At 46.5% G+C, this 18,259-nt stretch overlaps 1 protein-coding gene across 9 annotated transcripts in view; it reads right to left on the minus strand.

Moving 5' to 3' along the window:
• Nucleotides 1-14,606, minus strand: part of LOC149340066 (4-vinylphenol methyltransferase 1-like) — a 57,200-nt gene extending 42,594 nt beyond the window's left edge. For 2 of the 9 annotated variants that reach the window (XM_089548807.1, XM_089548810.1), the window contains exons 1-2: nt 11,716-11,837; nt 10,645-10,720 (exon numbers count right to left, since the gene is read on the minus strand). In XM_089548807.1, coding sequence (XP_089404933.1) covers nt 10,645-10,648 — 4 coding nt within the window. In that variant the 5' untranslated portion in view covers nt 10,649-10,720; nt 11,716-11,837. Of the gene's footprint in view, nt 1-1,602; nt 1,978-10,644; nt 10,721-11,715; nt 11,838-14,512 lie in introns of those variants that run through there. The other 7 variants (XM_089548808.1, XM_089548811.1, XM_089548814.1 and 4 more) reach the window with 7 other exon arrangements.
• Nucleotides 14,607-18,259: the final 3,653 nt, after the last annotated feature.

Below are 18,259 nucleotides of genomic sequence, written 5' to 3' on the forward strand. Positions count from 1 at the left end.
AAATGATTGACCTTAATTACTTCGGAAGCCATTGACGGGCTAGGTGAAAAGAAATGATGTTGTACAATTTTTCACCACCTATTTTAAGTGCCCTGGGTTTAAGTTATCCTAGTCAATAAAATAAGTGCACCTCGGTGTTCTAAACAGTACGTCGCAACGTTCGGTTTTCATACTGTCTTAAGAGGAAATTTGTTAGTCACTATTAAATGACCGTTACTTTAACGGACATATAAGATGAGGCGGTAATATCAGAAATGAACATCAAGATCCTCCTTGGACGCTCAGCCATTCATCGTATTCCTCTCAGCTATAATAATCCTAAGCACCATCATCGTCGTCGTCATAGCTGGGGGCTCGGCAGCAGACATATTCAACAGGAGGGAATCGAGGTTTTTTGCTGCTCTTCATCCACTTCGTGCCACGGAATGAGCCACGTTACCTTCGTCAACCCTGAACTTGGTGGCCGTAGGAATACCGTTTGCTGTAGTGGCAGCATCTGGCTTGACGAAAGTTAATCTTAAGCAAATACTTTTGATTGTATCTTCCTAATGACCGCATCAAAACTTCCTCCAACAACAACGACAGCAGCAAAATATCGCCGCAAGTCGTGGAATATTGAAAACAGCGCTTTTCCCGAGACCGTTAGAAACTTCGCATGATCTCATCACAGCGCCATAAACCCACCGAATGGAGCTACCGCAAAAAAAAAACAAAAAAAAAGAGCGGCCATATGAAAATTTCCTTGACTCAGTAGTGTACCAATAAGACTTTGTGTATTACAATTTTATCACTTATTCCATACCATACGAATTACAAACACAGCTGAAAGTCCGCCGCCTATACTAATCCGGATTAATTCCCAAAGCAGCAACCTGAATTTTTAACCATTGTCTCACAGACATTTATGACATGTTGAATAGAAGTGAGTAAGGGCAACATGGTTAGTATTTTGAAGTTTGAATCATACCTTACAGTCGGCTTAGTGAACTGAAATGTAAGTCAGAGTTTTTTGTCTTGCTTAAATCATCTAGTCAGCGCGCCACTGTAAAATATTTGTTTGAGTAAGAAATTAAATGTCACGAAAGGGTGATTACGTAGACATTTCGCTTTTGCGTTTTTTTTTTTGAACGGATATCTTGCTCAGCCCAAGCATTGAACGGTATGATGACGTTAGCTTTGTTTCTGGAACTGACTGGCCTCTTTCGCAGGATTAAACTTACATAGTTGGAGTGCAAATTTGGTGCGGCTTTTCTGGAACACGGTCGTGTTGCGAGAATCCTACTAAATGGAATAGTCTAGTGCTTTGAGCGTTCCTACTTTTTTTTTTAAAATTAACGTTTAATGCTAGCTTCAGTGACTAAAAATTTCAATACATAAAAGTAGCATATTAGTAGATTAACGATGACAATTATTCCACTACTTTGTGTCCCCATTGTCGCAGAACTGAAGTGTAAAAAAGGGTTTCATGGGCTGCGCACCCTTTGTTTTAAAATGCCTAAAACCCAAACTTGGAACATTATAAATATATGCGCATGCTGTTCTGGCTGGGCGGCCATGACAGCACAGAAAAAAGACGTACAGAAAGACATGCACTTCACTAACCTGCGGCGGAAAAGCACAGCTTCTTTGACATATGCACATAAATCATCTTCACCCGTGCTTAGTGAACTGTCCTAGCCACGGAGGTACCCTGAATGACATCATCACATTTGTCAGCAATAGCATGCATTATCTCCACAAAGCGTAAAGGTAAACTGCGCGAATAAGACCGGAAACGAGATATAAAAACGAAAATGATTCACCTAGCCCACAAGAACGTTCTGCTGTTATCTCCAATTGCCTGCTTTCCGGCGCGCGTGTTAGCCTACATGTAGAGGCACGTGTGCCGGGTCAAGGTTTGCAGCAGTACGGAGCGCAGCTGAGCGGAGGGAATGTGCAGCACAAACTCACATCGCGGTTAGGGGAGAAAAAAATGCGACCCCGAGAGGGAAATGTAAAAATAGGAGCGGCGCTGGCGGTGTTTTACACGTGCGTTGAAGTGGAGGCTGACTATTCTTAATATTTTTTTCTACGGTCATAGCAGTCTCAGGAACCCTCTGAAGGTCTACGGCGTCGCTCTTGGATGGTAGAACAGCGAGTCACTGCGCTTCCAAGAAGGAGCTGTGAGGAATTCAGGCGTACAAGACGCTACATGCAGATCAGGATCCGGGCGCGCTCTGCCCTACGCAGCAGAAAAGTATTGTTTGTTCAATGTCGGGAACTATACAAGGGAGGTACGCAAGTATGTTATGCAAACGGCAGTATTACGCATGAGGGCCGAAGTTGCTTTACCTGCCCTCTTGTTTTTATGTCATTTTTTTAGCTTTGTTCATCGGACTCACATGGTACACAATGAACTGCTACAACACAAACAGATAGGTTACAAAACATTTTTTTGGAGGTTAAGATGGCTATCGATCTTTCATACCTTACAAATTATTTCACTGCATCTATCGGCTGTAAAAATATATTAGTGTGGTATTACACGTTCAACAAGTGACTCGAGATACGAAATAAGTGTTTGCTGCATACAGCATTCACAGTACTATTGCCCTATAACCGGGTACTTAAGATGGTTGCCTTAAGAAAATAAACTGCCCATAAGCTTAGAAATCTGAAGGGCTTAATCCTAATCTGTCACCTTCCTGTTTAATAAAGAGCAAGGAAGAATTGATATTTCTGTTTTTAACGTAGTTATTCAGACAGAATCAGTACTTCTCGCTAAAAATCATTATGGATTGAGTTCAGGCACAGATTTGGTTTATGCATTCACTTTAGAATTTCTGCTTTTGGTTATGCGGGCTGCAACGACAACATAAAAAGAAAAAGATGGAAAAGCGTTCCAGTTAATATTGCGTGTCGCTAACACCCAAGAAGAAAGGCTCCCTTTTCTCGAGCAGTCACATTCTCTTATAATGCTGCATACGACCTTGTTTTTCATTTGATCTGAGATTTATAGCGGAAATAGCGTTTCGCAACATAGTGATTAATGTATTTCTGCTGTATGCGCACAGCGTTCATTGCGCCGCTGTGACGCGAACCACTCAGACATGCAGATCAGGATTGTTTGCTTGGACGCTTCGTTGCTTTCCGTCAAGCTGCACATGAAAAATTGTACTTTCGAAGTGATTACATTAGAAATAAAAAACGCGGAAATGTGATACTTTCAATAAGCGGGAGCATAACCCGGCAGGTTTGAAGGGAACTCCTATATAAGCATACGTCAGTTGATATAGTCTGGGTGTTCACGTTCACCAGTTTTCTCAACTTCTTTTGTTTCTTCTTTGTAGCGCGAGAATTCCACTTAGCGAGAATTAATTTTTGAATCTGACTAGAGAAACTGGTCTTTTGCGAGTATGGAACCAAAATATAGCGCGCGAAAACCCAGACCGTCGCTTTAGGCCAGCCCGTAGAGTCGCTATCAAGTTTAACGACGAGTTGAAGTACTGTGTATTTCCATTGACTCAACACCCAAAGGCGTTTTCACGGAAAGGAATGATGCAATAGAGAAAGCGCTGTGTTCTAAAAGGAGCTTTTTTGATGCATTGTCGGCGATCGAAGCGTTGCATTCATTTACAAGAAAGGAAGGAAATTTAGAGGAAGCTTTTGAAAGCGAAGGACGCGCCGTATATTTTTCAGTTTGTAACCTCGACCCCCTCCCCCCATTTATTTGTTTTAATCGAAGTGCCTCAACGTCGCTTTCTCCCCCAGTTGTTAATATTTGTGATACTGAATGAGTAGGCTTGTTAATTGGAGAATATTTGTCAATTTACAAGAATTAGGAACCATTTATAACTCGAGTTCGGACTGCTTAAATAATTCTTGTGTTTGAGTAGCGGGAATAACTTCATTTGTAGAAACGAAGTATGTAGCTTCCACTGACGACAGTGTCTTCATGAAATGAGATAATGACTTCACTGCAGACCTCATTTTATGCTGCGGCATGCTGAAAAATTCATTGTTTTCCCGTGAATAATCTCTGCCTTGAGTTTTTCCTACTATCCCTGCCGTAGTCAGTTCATCGATGGAAGTGTTCCAGCCTTATGTGACAAATGGAGACTATTTGAAACCGTATGCTCTACGCAGACGGCAAGAGTTAGGTTGTGGGGCCAGTGACATCCGCTCTTCTTTCGTTTATCAAGTTGGTCACTACTACGTGCCTTCACTCAAATAACATTGGGTGCAATCTCGCCATATTTTAAGAGGTCCCTTACATACGAGGGGGTACCCAAAAGAAACCGGACTTATTTTTGTTTGAACTTATTTGTTCACATTTTAAGCACAGACCTTCAATCTCCTTCAAAGTATTCCCCACTTCCAATGATACGCTTGTCGAATCTTTCATTCCATTTTTCAAAACATTGTTTAAATTAATCTTTTGTGATGCTTGACAGTGCCTCCGTCGTTTTTTTCTTCACCTCAGCAACATCAGCGAAACGCTTTCCATTCACCTATTTTTTCATTCTAGGAAACAAAGAAAGTAGCACGGGGCAAGGTCGGGAGAGTATGAGGGTTGAGGAATAGGGGTCATGCCATTTTTGGTCCAAAATTGTCGTTGAGACAGGGCTGTTTGAGCAGGGGCATTGCCATGATGGAAAAACCAGTCACCCGACCGCCACAAATCTGGCCGCTTCCACCGCACACTGTTGCCCAATCTTTTCAAAAGATCGTAGAAAGCCTGGCTAACTGTCTGACCCTGCGGAAAAAATTCTCAATGGATGACTCCTCTCACGTCGAAAAAACAAATCAGCATTGTTTTGAGGTTTGGTTTCACCTGACGAGCTTTCTTGAGGCGAGGTGAATTTGAAGTTTTCCATTGGCATTATTGTTGCTTTGATTCAGGATTCGATTCAGGAACACTTGAGTTGTCCCCATAGCATCGTCCTTGTACGTCTTTCATAATATTTCAAGAGTTTCCATTCAGCTTTTTCCGAGCAAAAATCAGAATTTCACCGGCGCACGCTGTTCACGAAAATCAGCCATTGCAAAAACGACATTCACACAAAATAGTCGTCACTCTAAAACTCTGCCTAAACTAGTCTGACCTCCTTAAACGACGGCACTCGGCTTACTGACTCTGGAATGTTCGTTCGATGCGCTCCTAGTGGCGAAACGCGGTACCACAGAAGATTTGCCGACCAAAAAATTTAGTCCGGTTTCTTTTGGGTACCCCCTTGTAACTATGCACTCAAAGACCTAAAGCGCTGAGTGTATGGTCATGTCCATGGTGACAGTAACCTCTGCCTATTCTGTAATCAAAAAATTAAAAAAAAAAAGAGTGCCGAGATGCGCTTTCCGGCAGCGAATACAACCATCCTGCTAAACCAGCGCTGTCTTCGTTAAAACTTGCATTTCATGAGCGGCGCTACCATGATGCTTTGCACGCAGGATAATCCGCGTTAATAGCACACGCGATAGCGTACCAAAGGAAAACAAAGCCATAGAAAGCAACATATCACACTGCAGATAGAACATCAGGCCAGTTTTAAAGCAGGCCGGTTCGAACGCGCTTTATACAAAGCAGGCGGGGCTGTTCCAGCACAGTTTACGGTAAACGGAGACCAAAAAGGAGGCTAAACGCCACATTACACTTATTGGGGCTCTGTTTCCTATACGCAGATCTTCAAGTAAGGCGCTCTACTGGATTTAGCAGGCAGGAAGATCGATAAACAGGCGCACGTTCCGACAGCTGCGTTTCTGTGGGACACCCAGGCTTCTGCCGGTGTGTTAGCGTTTATGGATTCTTCCTGTTCCTCGCACAGCTGATGCCCCTGAGAGCTAAAGCAAGGCTCCGCTGCGTGGTCGGTTTGGCGTACAGATTTAGATGCATCAATAACTGTGCTAGTTCGGACAACAAACTTGTTTAACGCTTTTTCCATTCCATCGGTCGCTCGAAGCGCACTGCGGGACACGGAAGTGAGAGGAAGCATGGCGTCCTTTTCCCTACTCATCTCGCTCCACGTGGATGCTTCCCGTTCAGAGCATCCGGGATTTTACTGCCGGTAGAGGCAAATCCAGGACTTCGGGAGGAATTGTTTTGCGCAATTCACATTCGGGGTGAACTTTGTGCGAGTTGATAAGCGCTTTCAATACTCACGTTTTTTAAATTTTATAAATTTAAATTCGGAAGTTTATTTCGCTGTGGCGAAAAAAGCTACGGGGGAAAAAGCTGGATTATAGTGCAGCTTGACAGAGTTCCCGCCACCCGCACAGCAATCACTTGTGGAGCATATGCAGTTTCGTAGCTTAGATCTCAAATGCCTGCATACGCTACTACACCCACTTTCTTTACACTGAAGCATAAGGTCGAGTCTATGCAGGTGCGATTAGTCGCTTAGGGACTGAATTCACAGAGTTTAACTGGCGTGAGAACGCCGAACGGGTGCCCGCAAGCCACAAAGAGCCCTCCAAGCGCGATTGGTTAGCTTGCAGGAACTCGACATTCCTGAGCGCTCTAACTCAAAGGTCGCCGTTATACGTGACGTCAAGAATAACTAACTAGTTACTTAATTTAACGCCGCATGGTTACGGTCAGACAGAATACATGGTGTGTGGCTAGAGAACGTTGCCAGAAGGACAAGCAGAGAACATTCTATTTGCAATGCCATGCTGAAGTCGTATTAGGCGAAACAAGAGGAGCGTTCTCGTTGAAGCCATATGAGGGGCCATGTTTTTCAAGCAAGAAACAGCATCAAGCAAGACTGAAGAAAGCAGTGAACAACGCGAGAACTGCTGCATGAACACCAACTGAACCTCAGATCATCTCGAAGTCATTTTGAGTACCCGAAGTTCAGAAGAACTTCGTTCACCCCGGCTCTTCAGGCGAAAGCGTGTCCTCACCTGTAAGCTGTGCAAGTGAGTGCAGGAATCAAGGGGGTACGGGACACTTCCAAATGTGGTGCGGTATGCACGCATTGTTGAAGGGCACTGCTTAATGAAGCACGTTAAGCAAGACTTTTCCGGACGTGCTTTGTTGGAGGGCAATTGTAATTAAAAAATTTACCTCTTACCCTCTTCGCATCATTTCTCCTAGCACAAGCCTGCGCGGTGGCTCAGCGGTTATTGTGCTCGGCTGTTGACCCGGAGGACGCGGGTTTGCTCCCAACCGCGGCAAAGGCATTTCAATGGAAGCGAAATGCTAGAGGTCCGTGTGCAGCGCGATCTAAATGCACGACAAAGAACCCCAGGTAGTCAAAATTTCCGAAGCCCTCCAGCACAGCGTCCCTCATAGCCCCAATCAACTCTTAGCACGCTTGAACCTATGGGCCTCTCCCCCAACCCCACCTAGTGAGACGTCGTCATTGGCGCACTCATGTCGCAGTTTTTTTTTCGCTTTTATTTATCTCACGCGGCAGCTAATTTCGGCCATGGGGCAGGTGATTGGCCTGTCAGCTGGCGGTGCATGGCCTTGCTTTGCCTACAGATTCTTTTTCGCTGAAGTTCGCGGGTGACGCTCGCGTGAGGGCGGAATGTAGGTGACGAATAGCTGTTTCGAAAGCAACACACGTAAATACGTTAAGCGGAGTAGGCTCGAATTTTCAAAGCCGAAAAAAAAGAGCTATTCTTCTGTCGAGCGACATTCTTCCTTCTCTGTTGTGTATCCAAGCGTAATATTTAACTTATGAGAGAAGCCAACAGCCACAGAAACCAAGGGGCACAGGGAATATTTAATTAATTTATTTATTTTGTGGTGTTGATCAATTTATAATATTACTGAATATGTTATCGCTTAAAGCTAATTGATTAGAAAAGCAGAAGAAAAACCAACCACATGCCGCCGGTGGGATCCGAACCCATGACCTCCGAATTACGCATCAGGTGCTCTACCGCTGAGCTACGGCGACGGCTGTCAAACCTTCTGATTTCGGGGGTATTTATGTTTATAAATAAGCTAACCTTGGGAGTGTTCACCAGCGCCACCCACGTTCTTAAGCGGCGGACGTACCACGTCCTGAGTTACCGCTGATGTGACGTAGAACGTCATCGAACGGCGAGGGTGGAAGCTGTGTGAGAACCCTCTTATGCTTCCTAAGGCATCAAGGCTGCCAGAACCGAGGCCCTCGTTAAGCAATTAAGCAGACAAGGAAAGGGGAATGAGGGGCTCGTTATAAATATGAGAGAAGCCAACAGCCACAGACACCAAGGGGCACAGGGGATTTTTAATTAATTTATTTATTTTGTGGTGTTGATCAATTTATAATATTACTGAATATGTTATCGCTTAAAGCTAATTGATTAGAAAAGCAGAAGAAAAAACAACCACATGCCGCCGGTGGGATCCGAACCCACCATTGTTCAAGACAACAGGGTGGATATAACGACTAGGTAAGTATATTTATGGCGTTCGAAAAACGTGGCAAGGTCCCTTCGTGTACGCAGTCTCATCAACTCGTCTTCGCTCGGTCAGCAGTGAATGAGAATATCGTTAAAATCAGAGAGCCTTTGCAGCAGTAATGCTGTGCTGCCCACGCAAATGGTGTGGGGTACAAGCGCATGATTATGGAAAGTGAACGTTTAGCTAGTACACCTGTCCTAATTTAGTTCCAATGCTTCGTCTAACTTGAAAAGGCATTAGGAAGATCATGCGTTTAAAGCAACGCCATAGTTATTCGATCTACTATCACGATGTACAGCTCTACTGTCCCCTAATAGAAGTTTGTAAACTCTGATCTAGCACTTGAGAGGGAACTACCTAAACGAAACACCTAGATTGAATTGGTGGCTCAGACAACCCTGAATATGTGTGTGGCCATGACGACCAGGGTAGAACTCACCTTCTTTTGGAATGAAAGAACATGACATTTGAAGGACGCGATTGGTAAGGGACCTGACAGCCCTTGATAAAAGGCCTTTCAGAATTATACAGCAATATATTAGGCCCATTAACGACGCGTGTGCCATTTAAACGAGCAATAGTGGCGCTGAAGTCATTTGTCGAAGAAAGCGGCCCCCTTTCAAATCACTAGATACTGGCTAATAGTCACCGAAACCAAGGAACAAAGGGAGAGTTTTTTTTTTTTTTACAAATAAGTTGTGGTGTTCATCAATAGGAGATTAATAGGGTAAGTATTTTAAAGATAATTGCTAACAAAGCAGAAGAGAACACAACGAAATGCCACGGTTGGGATCCGAACCCACAATCTGCGAATTTCGCGTCACGTCCTACTTAGGACAGGTAGTGACCGCAGATTCGGATCATGAGAGGGAAATAACTAGAAGAATAAGAATGCGGTGGAGCGCATATGGCAGGTTCTCTCAGATCATGAATGGTAGCTTACCAATAACCCTGAAGAGAAAAGTATACAACAGCTGTATCCTACCGGTACTCACCTATGGGGCAGAAACGTGGAGGCTAACAAAGAGGGTTCAGCTTAAGTTAAGAACAACGCAGCGAGCTATGGAAAGGAAAATGATAGATGTAACGTTAAGAGATCGAAAGAGGGCGGAGTGGGTGAGGGAACAAACGCGGGTTAATGACATCTTAGTTGAAATCAAGAGGAAGAAATGGGCTTGGGCAGGGCATGCAATGCGAAGGCAAGATAACCTCTGGTCCTTAAGGGTAACGGGCCGCCGCGGTGGCTGAGTGGTTATGGTGCTCGGCTGCTGACCCAAAAGACGCGGGTTCGATCCCGGCCGCGGCGGCTGGAATCTCTTTGGAGGAGAAATTCTAGAGGCCCGTGTACTGTGCGATACCCCAGGTTGTCGAAATTTCCGGAGCCCTCCACTACGGCGTCTCTCATAGCCTGAGTCGCTTTGGGACGTTAAACCCCATAAACCAAACCAAACCTTAAGGGTAACGGAGTGGATTCCAAGAGAAAGCAAACGTAGCAGGGGACGGCAGAAAGTTAGGTGGGCGGATGAGATTAAGAAGTTTGCGGGGATACAGTGGCGGCAACTGACAAAGGACAGGGTTAATTGGAGAGACATGGGAGAGGCCTTTGCCCTGCAGTGGGTGTAGTCAGGCTGATGATGATGATGATGATGATGATGCTCTATCAACTGAGCCAAGGCGATGGCTGTCCAATCTCCTGCCTTCGGGGGTATTTATGTGCATTCAAGCCAAACCTTTAAAGCGTACCCCGAAAAGACCCCCGAAGATACCCCCAAAATAGAAGAGTAGACAGTTGTCGCCGTAGTTCAGTTGGTAGAGCACCGAGCGCGAAATTTGGAGGTCGTGGGTTATGATTCAGCAGGTGGAATTTGGTTGTTTTTTCTCCTCCTTTGCAATTAATTATCTTTAAAATAATTATCATAATAATCTCCGATTGATGAGCACCACCAATTATATACATACAAAAAAACATGCTCCTTGGTTTCGGTGACTGTTCGCTTCCGTCATGTATTTAATTACAGGCCTATCTTTTCCTTTGCTTTGTCTGTTCAAATGTTACTGGAATTACTAGTAAGCCTATTCATGCCTTGTGACTGTATGCACTTCATTTAGTGTTTGCGTTCCTGTATTTAAATTACTAGTTCAAGAGAGCGATGGTTCTCCGCGTGGAGAGACATCTGCTCTTCTCCACGTGGTCTGGAACTGCCCAGCCCAACTTACTGTGTGACAACACACATATTAGCTACGACCAGTGGGAGACGAAGTTGGCTCACTCATGCAGAACTGCCGTTACAGCGCCAGCTCCTTCACCAAGCCTGGCAAGTGGCCTTCGCCAACGGGATCCCGGACCTGGGAAGACCACCCGAGTGACACAAAACGATGAATAAATTCATTACTGCTACTATTACTACTCTGAGAACCAGTTTTGAAAGACACTTTCACGAATGTATAGTTACAATCATATTCAATCGTTCGTGCGTCCTTATATATTGCTATATCTGTTAGCTTTTTAGCGAATGGAAAGCTGGGCTAGTTGTAGGTTGTTCATAATGAAAATTTGTGGGCGCGAACAAACAAAAGACAGCGAAGAAACCACAGGACAAGGCGCTTGTCCTGTGGTTTCTTCGCTGTCTTTTGTTTGTTCGCGCCCACAAATTTACTTTTTAGCGAGGCTAGGTAATAGAGGAACGAATAGATATGGGTAGAATGACAACAAGGTTCAGTTAAGAATATTGAAGTTTAGTGTATTCATAATGTGCAATGCCTCGATTACACACAATTCAGCAATATCGCTCAGCGCAGCGCACCGGTGATGCACACGCTCGGGCTCGCATTAGAGCACGCTACTTTCACCCGTTTGGTGCCCCGGCTTTGGGTCATATAAAGGTTGCCCTGGTTCACGTCAACATTGACATTATCGCAGTAAGTAATACACATATATGCTGATAAAAGATGTGCAGAGCCGCCGCGGAGGCTCAGTGGTTATGGTGCTCGGCTGATGACCCGAAAGACGCGGGTTCGATCCCGGCCGCGGCGGTTGAATTTCTTTGGAGGAAAAATTCTAAAAGCCTGTGTACTATGCGATGTCAGTGCACGTTAAAAAACCCCAGGTGGTCGAAATTTCCGGAGCCCTCCACTACGGCATCTCTCATAGTCTTAGTCACTTTAGGACGTTAAACTCCATAAATCAAACCAAACCAAAAGATGTCCAGAAGCGTCCCTTCCAACCAACGTCGGGAAGGGAGCCATCGAGCGTCCGAGCCTCGGCCGTTCTGTCGGGGCCTAGTGCGCAAGTCGAAGCACCCTCGTCCGCCGACTCTTGCACAAGAAAACAAGGCACTCACCTCCTTGCTAGTAAAGAAGATAATGAAGAAAGACGGATGGTCGTCACGGTTTTCATGGGTCGCAAGGAGCGTAGGACTTTACTGGTCGGCAGCTAGGCTGCTTTCTGGATGCGCTCAACCAGCTGCTCACTCATTTTGTAGGAGCCCCGGCTTATCACGCCGATAAGAAATTGCGGTGGCACATGTCACTTCCTCCACCGCAATTCTGAGAGTCAGGATGGCTGGTATCGGTACGTCGACCTCCTATCTCGTTCAGGGTGCCACCTCGTAGGAATGCTTGCCCTGACTACAGATGTCGTTCTAGTTTCCTTGACTATGGGTGATGCTGGCGGTCAATCTTCAAGGGCTGGATAACATACGCCAGCGTTGTCCTCCTCCGCAAATGATGACACTGTTGCAGCAGAGGCTCGAAGAAAATGGCAATTTGGTCGCCTCCACGTTCAGGGTCCGTTGGGTGTCTGAACCTTGTACTCGTAGGACACTGGTCCCGTCCGCTGCTAGACTGTTGCGTCAAACCCTCGTGGTTCGCTCCGGAAATTGCGCACCAAATCAGTTTTCATTCACTTTAAAGAGTGTTATCAGCACTGTTATCAGCACAGTACGTGATAGAGCGGGCTTGAGTCCGTCCAAACGAATGCGCAGTTGACGACCAAGAAAGAAAAGACGGTGTTTAAGTGCCGTCGCATACGGCGTGTTCCGATACGTCATCAAAATTTTGACAATGTTTCTTCGAGGGTGTCTATATCAGGGCCTTTGCATAAGGCGTTCTTTACCATCTGCAGAAATCTTTCAGAGAGTGGATTGCAGCTCGAGTGGTAAACAGAAGTCAAAACTCGCCGAACTGAGTGCTCTTTCATAAACACCTAGAACTCGGATGATGCCAATTCTGAGCCGCTATCACGACAGCCTCCGGCTCGCCGTATGGAGCGAACAAATTACGTAACCTTTCCACGGTTGCTTGTGCCGACGCAAATATCAGGTCATACATCTCTGTCCATCTTAAATTGCTCGTCTACAGCAACTAGCAGTATCCGATTACGCAATGGGTCCGAAAAGTCAATATGTACACGCGACCGCGCTCGCACACGCTACGGTGCAGTGGTGCCTTTTGGGGCATGTTTAGCTGCTGTAGGAAAGATATGCAGCGTCTCGCTTTATTTTCGAGGTCTCTTTCCACAGATGGCCACCATAGCTAGCTTTGGGTGAGCTCCTTGCGCAGCACGATACCTGAGTGCCCTTGGTGACGCTGCTCCAGGAGTACATGTTGTAGCTTTGTCGGCACTTCCACTCGTATTTCATGCATCGGGCAACTTTCATGGATCGACATTTCACTGCGTCTGTCAAATTGGTGCTTCAAGACCTAGTCTTCAAGATGAGAAGACCACCCTTTCTTGGTGAAGTCCAAGACAATTCTGAGGACAGGATCACGAGCTGTCTTTGCTTGTGACAGGCAGAGATGCTAAACGAAGGGCATAAAATGTCTCGCTCGTACTGTCTTCGGCGTCAATAGTTGCTAACGGCAGTTGCCTTATATATTCCGCGTCCACTTTGTCAGCTGACTTGAAAACAACTCCATTTTGCCCAAGAATAGTTTCTAGCGCTTATGGTCAATGATAGACGTGCATTGCTGGCCATATATTTAGAAATGAAATTTCTTAGTACCTATGATTGGTGCAAGTGCCTCTTTTTTGATCTGCCTATAGCTCTCCATTTGATAGTGCCCTCAACGCGTAAGCCACCGGCCTTAACAGTCCGTCCTTCATAACGTGCTACAACACGGCACCAAGACCGTACGCCAACGCATCGCACGACAGCAGCATCGGTAGTGCCGGGTCATAGTGCGCTAACATCTCGGCTGATGACAGCACTACGTTGGTGGCTTGGAATGCGTCCTCGCATTTTCGGTCCCATGGCAAGGAGGCTTCCTTCTGTAAAAATCTGTAGAAGGCTTTAACGAGTGCAGCCAGTGAACTTGTCGTAGTAGTTAATGGCATCAAGTAGCGAACGCAGCTGTGTTACGTTAGTAGGCGGTGGGGCTTTCAAAAGAACTTGAACTTTTTAGTGGGTTGGTTTGACGCCCACCTCACTAATGACACGCCGACTATCCTGAAGGCGTTGCTTTAAAACATTTTTGGCTTTTAACTGGAACATCTTTCCGCGCCAGTGTTTGGAACACAGCTTCAAGATTCCTGAAGTGTTGTTCCGCCGTAGCTCCTGTCAAAATAATGCTTTTTAGATACCTTATAATCCCCGGCACTACTTTCAGTATGTTATCCCGAATGCGCTGAAACAACGCAGTGCTGAGGCGACTCTGAAGGGTAGTCTGTTTACAGCAATCAGCCGGTACGGAATAAGCCGGAGGCAAACCTGTCGCGAAGCGATTCGTTAAAAGAGCTGTCAAATTCAGTGGTTCGAGCGATTTTTCTGAGCTTGGCTGCATACGTTGCAGAAGTACTTGCTGTTGGGCTAGTTGGTTCATCATAATTTTTTTTTTAATTTGAGAATTTTATTCGGATACATACTCTCCGGTAACTTCATGTGACAGCTGACATCTTCTACGAAATTTTGCTCGCTCTCAGATCACAGACACACTCGTGGGGAAGTGATTGCGAAGCAGTTGTGTTAGCTGGTAGAAACTCTTTTCCGTTGGCTTATGGTGTGCAGCCAAAGACTTCAAGAGGCTATACGACTTCGGCCCAATGAAACAAAGCGGAGCATGCACTTTCAGTTCGCCCGGAATTCTATTCAGCGCAGAAAAGGAATTCAGGTGTTCTTCGTAAGGCAGCCAGTCACTTACAGTTTCGTCGATGGCTTCTACTTGACCACTCTGTCTGGCGACTGTTATTTCGGAACATTTGTCGCCTTTTGTCGTCGTTGCAGTTGCTTCCATCCTCGCTCCTCAGAATGTTATCACTCAATCTGCAGTTCTTCTCCAGTTTAATCCTCAGAACATCGCTTCGCTACTTGTTTTACCCGGCTTCAGGGCTTCTTCTCTGCGTCTTGCCTTGCTTATCGCCGGTTGTCTAGTTCGTCGGTCGCAATAAGCGATAAGAAGGCTGCGTAAGATCATTGTGCAGCAGCTAGGCTGCTGCTTTCTGGCTGCGCTCACGCAGATGCTTTTCTTTTGTAGAGCTCCTGCTGAAGTCACTTAATGCGTCACTTATCACGCCGATAACGAATTGTGGCGGCACGTAACAGCCGTCTAGGAAACAAACGCATATAATGAAAATCACTCTTGCGAAAACTTCTCATGTCCTTTCTAATCGCAACAATCTTGTGTCCTTGCTTATTGTTACATTAATTATTGTTCATTTACTGACCTAATTGACGATTTAGCACTTACACTTACTATGCTCACTCATTACTTGACGTTATTTGTCATTTTTAATTATTGCTAGTATTTCTGACTCGTGCACTGTGTTCTGTGGGTTGTGCTGTCTGTTTTGTGCGATGTAGTTGCAATGTGTCTTGTTACGCATTATATCGTCAGTTCTAGTTTATTTTTCCTGGGTGTGAAAATCAGTAGCGGCACCGTTGTAAGCCAGCAAGCTCTTTATTTCTTTCATGTCCATCTAAAAAAAAAGTGAACACTGAGCAAAGTAGCTGGAATTTGTGGGGATTGAGCTTCTTGGGCTACCCGAGTGTGCGCCCGCTTCTGCCGTTTCGTTCGTTAGAGAGACCCCCCGTGGGGTGTCCGCGAGCGGAATGGGGGCAGCCGCGCTGCTTGTCCTCCCTTGCAAGGGAAGCTCTTCCGAGAACCGCAGTAAATCACCCTCCCTTCCGTTCTTCCCGCTTCGACCTCGCGTCCCCATTGGGTCACTCCGAGTGACAGTTGGGGGCGTTGTTTCGGCGAGAGGTCCCGAGCGGGAAATGAACGGGGAGATCGCCACCGACTCGGGCAGCAGAAAGGTGCGTAGAGTTTGGCTCCCGGGCGCCCCGGCCTTTGCCGGGGGCCCAAGAACGCGGGTGCTTTAACGTGCGCATCTAGTATGAATGCTTGAGTCCAGGCCCGAACCTCCAGAGTCGTGTAGCCCGCCTGTGCGGCGCCGACGGGCTCCGGATTCGGGAGGGCCTGATTTGGCTGGTTCTCCGTCATCGCCGGCCATCGACGTGCGACCTGCGTCGTCAAGATGTGCTCCGCGTATACCCCATCCTCCCTTGTGTTGCGTTGCGCGCGATTTAACCCTTTGGTTGGCCGCGCGGCGTGCGATCGCCCTTAGCTGTGCCGCCACGCGCGTAGGTAGTCTTTGCTTTGCGCGCGCGGCTCCGCGGGCCCACTTTCGGGTGCTGCGGCGGGGCTATGGGCTGTACCGAGGTCTGGGGATTAGTGCAGTGTTATGTAATGCAGCTTTCTGTGTAATAAACACTCGTGCTTTCGAATAACTGCTCCTTCCTTCGTTCGGAGCGAGAGCGCAGGCGCGCACCAAACACTGGCAGTGCCCTGAGCTTGCTCCGGCCCGAACCCGCGATATGTGGGCGAAGTGCTTCTTAATTAGCACACCGTCACTCCGGTGATGACGAGCCCACAAATTACACGTCTCACTCATTCTAGAAGAGCACTCGTTGACTGTGGGCTAGTAAAGTGCTACTTTCAATACTGCCTTCACCTGCGCATGCAGATAACGTAGGCAACACTGGAAAGTTTTTGTTACGCCGCGGAGAGATAGACATGTGCTCATGTCTATATTTCTTACAATCTAGTTACGCTTCCGTTAACCAGGTAGCGCCCTGATACTTAGTACTTCCTTGCTTCACTTCCTTAGCGAAATTTGGGGGCCGTGGCTACCGTCTGTAAAGCATTTGAATTGATGTTGATGCGGCTTGTGACTAAAAGACTCCGGAAAGTCATAATAATGTATATAAACGCTGCAACAAAATAAAATAGAGAAAATGCCAGCATGCAGTTTATCGTCGGCAGCTTTATCGTAATTATTACTGAGCTACATATTGGGCACGATGATATTGTAGACTCTGAAAAGGAAATTGAACAAGAGCACCCAGGAGTTCGAATCTGTTGTTAGGTTTAAGGATGAAATTAAAAAGATTCTGTGGACCGAAAGGAACATAAATCAAAAGGTACAGTCTTGTTTTCATTGCGCAAAAGAACAGTCTGGAAAAAAAATTGGCTGTGGTTTGAACTATGGCCGTCCCGAGTAGAATTGCGGAAGCAACGGCGCGGCAATCGCAGCGGCGGCGGCATCTCAGGGGGGCACTTTGACTGTCTAAAATGCGTACCACTGGATGACGTCACACATAACTAAGTACTAATTACTAAGTAATGAAAGGTTACTAATTAATGGCTAATTACGGATTGATGACTAAATACGAATCAACTGCTAATTAAGGACGCTTAAGTTTCGCCCTTAGGAGTGGAACGTGACAGCGTGTTGTAGCGCTGCCAGGGAGTCCACGGAACGTCACCACCCGTTCGGCGCGATGCCTTGCCCTTTGAACGCAACACTTTTTGGGGAAAGGAAATGGCGCAGTAATTCGTTGTCGTCTCGGTGGTAAATAAATTGGTAAATTGGTTTTTGAGGGAAGGAAACGGCGCAGTATCTGTCTCACATATCTCGGTGGACACCTGTGCCGCACCGTACAGGAAGGGAGGAAGTGAGAGTGATAGAAGAAAGAGGGGCCGTAATCACGGTGTAAGAACAATGCACCGTGGCCGTAATAAAGAAAATTGAAATTGTATTAGAGGAAAAGAAATTACGCAGTAACTGTATCACACTCGCTCCTCGCGCATGCGCAGTTGGGGCTCTCAGGGGCTCCGCGAAATCGCTCACACCTAGCGTAGTGTTGCTTCCGCAACAATAAAAGCAACAAAAAAATTGGCGGGGGCTTAGCTTTGGTTAAGCCTGGTAGGCTGCGAAAGCAAGTGTTTTATACTGCATATTGGTTTGGTTTATTGGGGTTTAACGTCTCAAAGCAACTCAGGCTATGAGAGACGCCGTAGTGAAGGGCTCCGAAAATTTTGACCACCTGGGGTTCTTTAACGTGCACTGACATCGCACAGTACACGCGTCTCTAGAATTTCACCTTCATCGAAATTCAGCCGCCGCGGCTGGGATTGAACCCGCGTCTTTCGAGACAGCAGCCGAGCGCCGTAACCACTGTTGTTGTTGTTGTTGTGACTGAGAGAAGGATGAAGAGAAAATTGCACGGGCCTGCTACTGGCTCTAGCCAAGCCACCACCGCTGCCACGTGCAGATAGAGGAGAGTTAAAAGATCAGAGGAAAGAGAAAGAGGAAAGAAAAGACGCGCGTCGCACCAACAACTGCGTCCGCCGGAGCGGACGCTGCTCAAAAAAAAAAGCGGCCGAAGCCGCGCTCGCCGAAGCGAGAACAGATACTCCTCGTGGCCGAAGCCGCCCCTTGCCGTAACCACTGAGCCACCGCAGCGGGTTTATATTGCGTATGCAGCGCCTCTAGTGGGAAGAGCGCGGCGCGCCGTGCAAGCGGCCGCCGTTACCCGACGAGCGGAGTTGGTAGCCCGTCTCTCGCTCCTGGTATGACGTTACGCTGTGACGTCACTAGCATGATAT

This window comes from Amblyomma mixtum, chromosome 6 (assembly GCF_055824585.1).
Source record: "Amblyomma mixtum isolate Tamu chromosome 6, ASM5582458v1, whole genome shotgun sequence".
NCBI lineage: Eukaryota > Metazoa > Arthropoda > Arachnida > Ixodida > Ixodidae > Amblyomma > Amblyomma mixtum.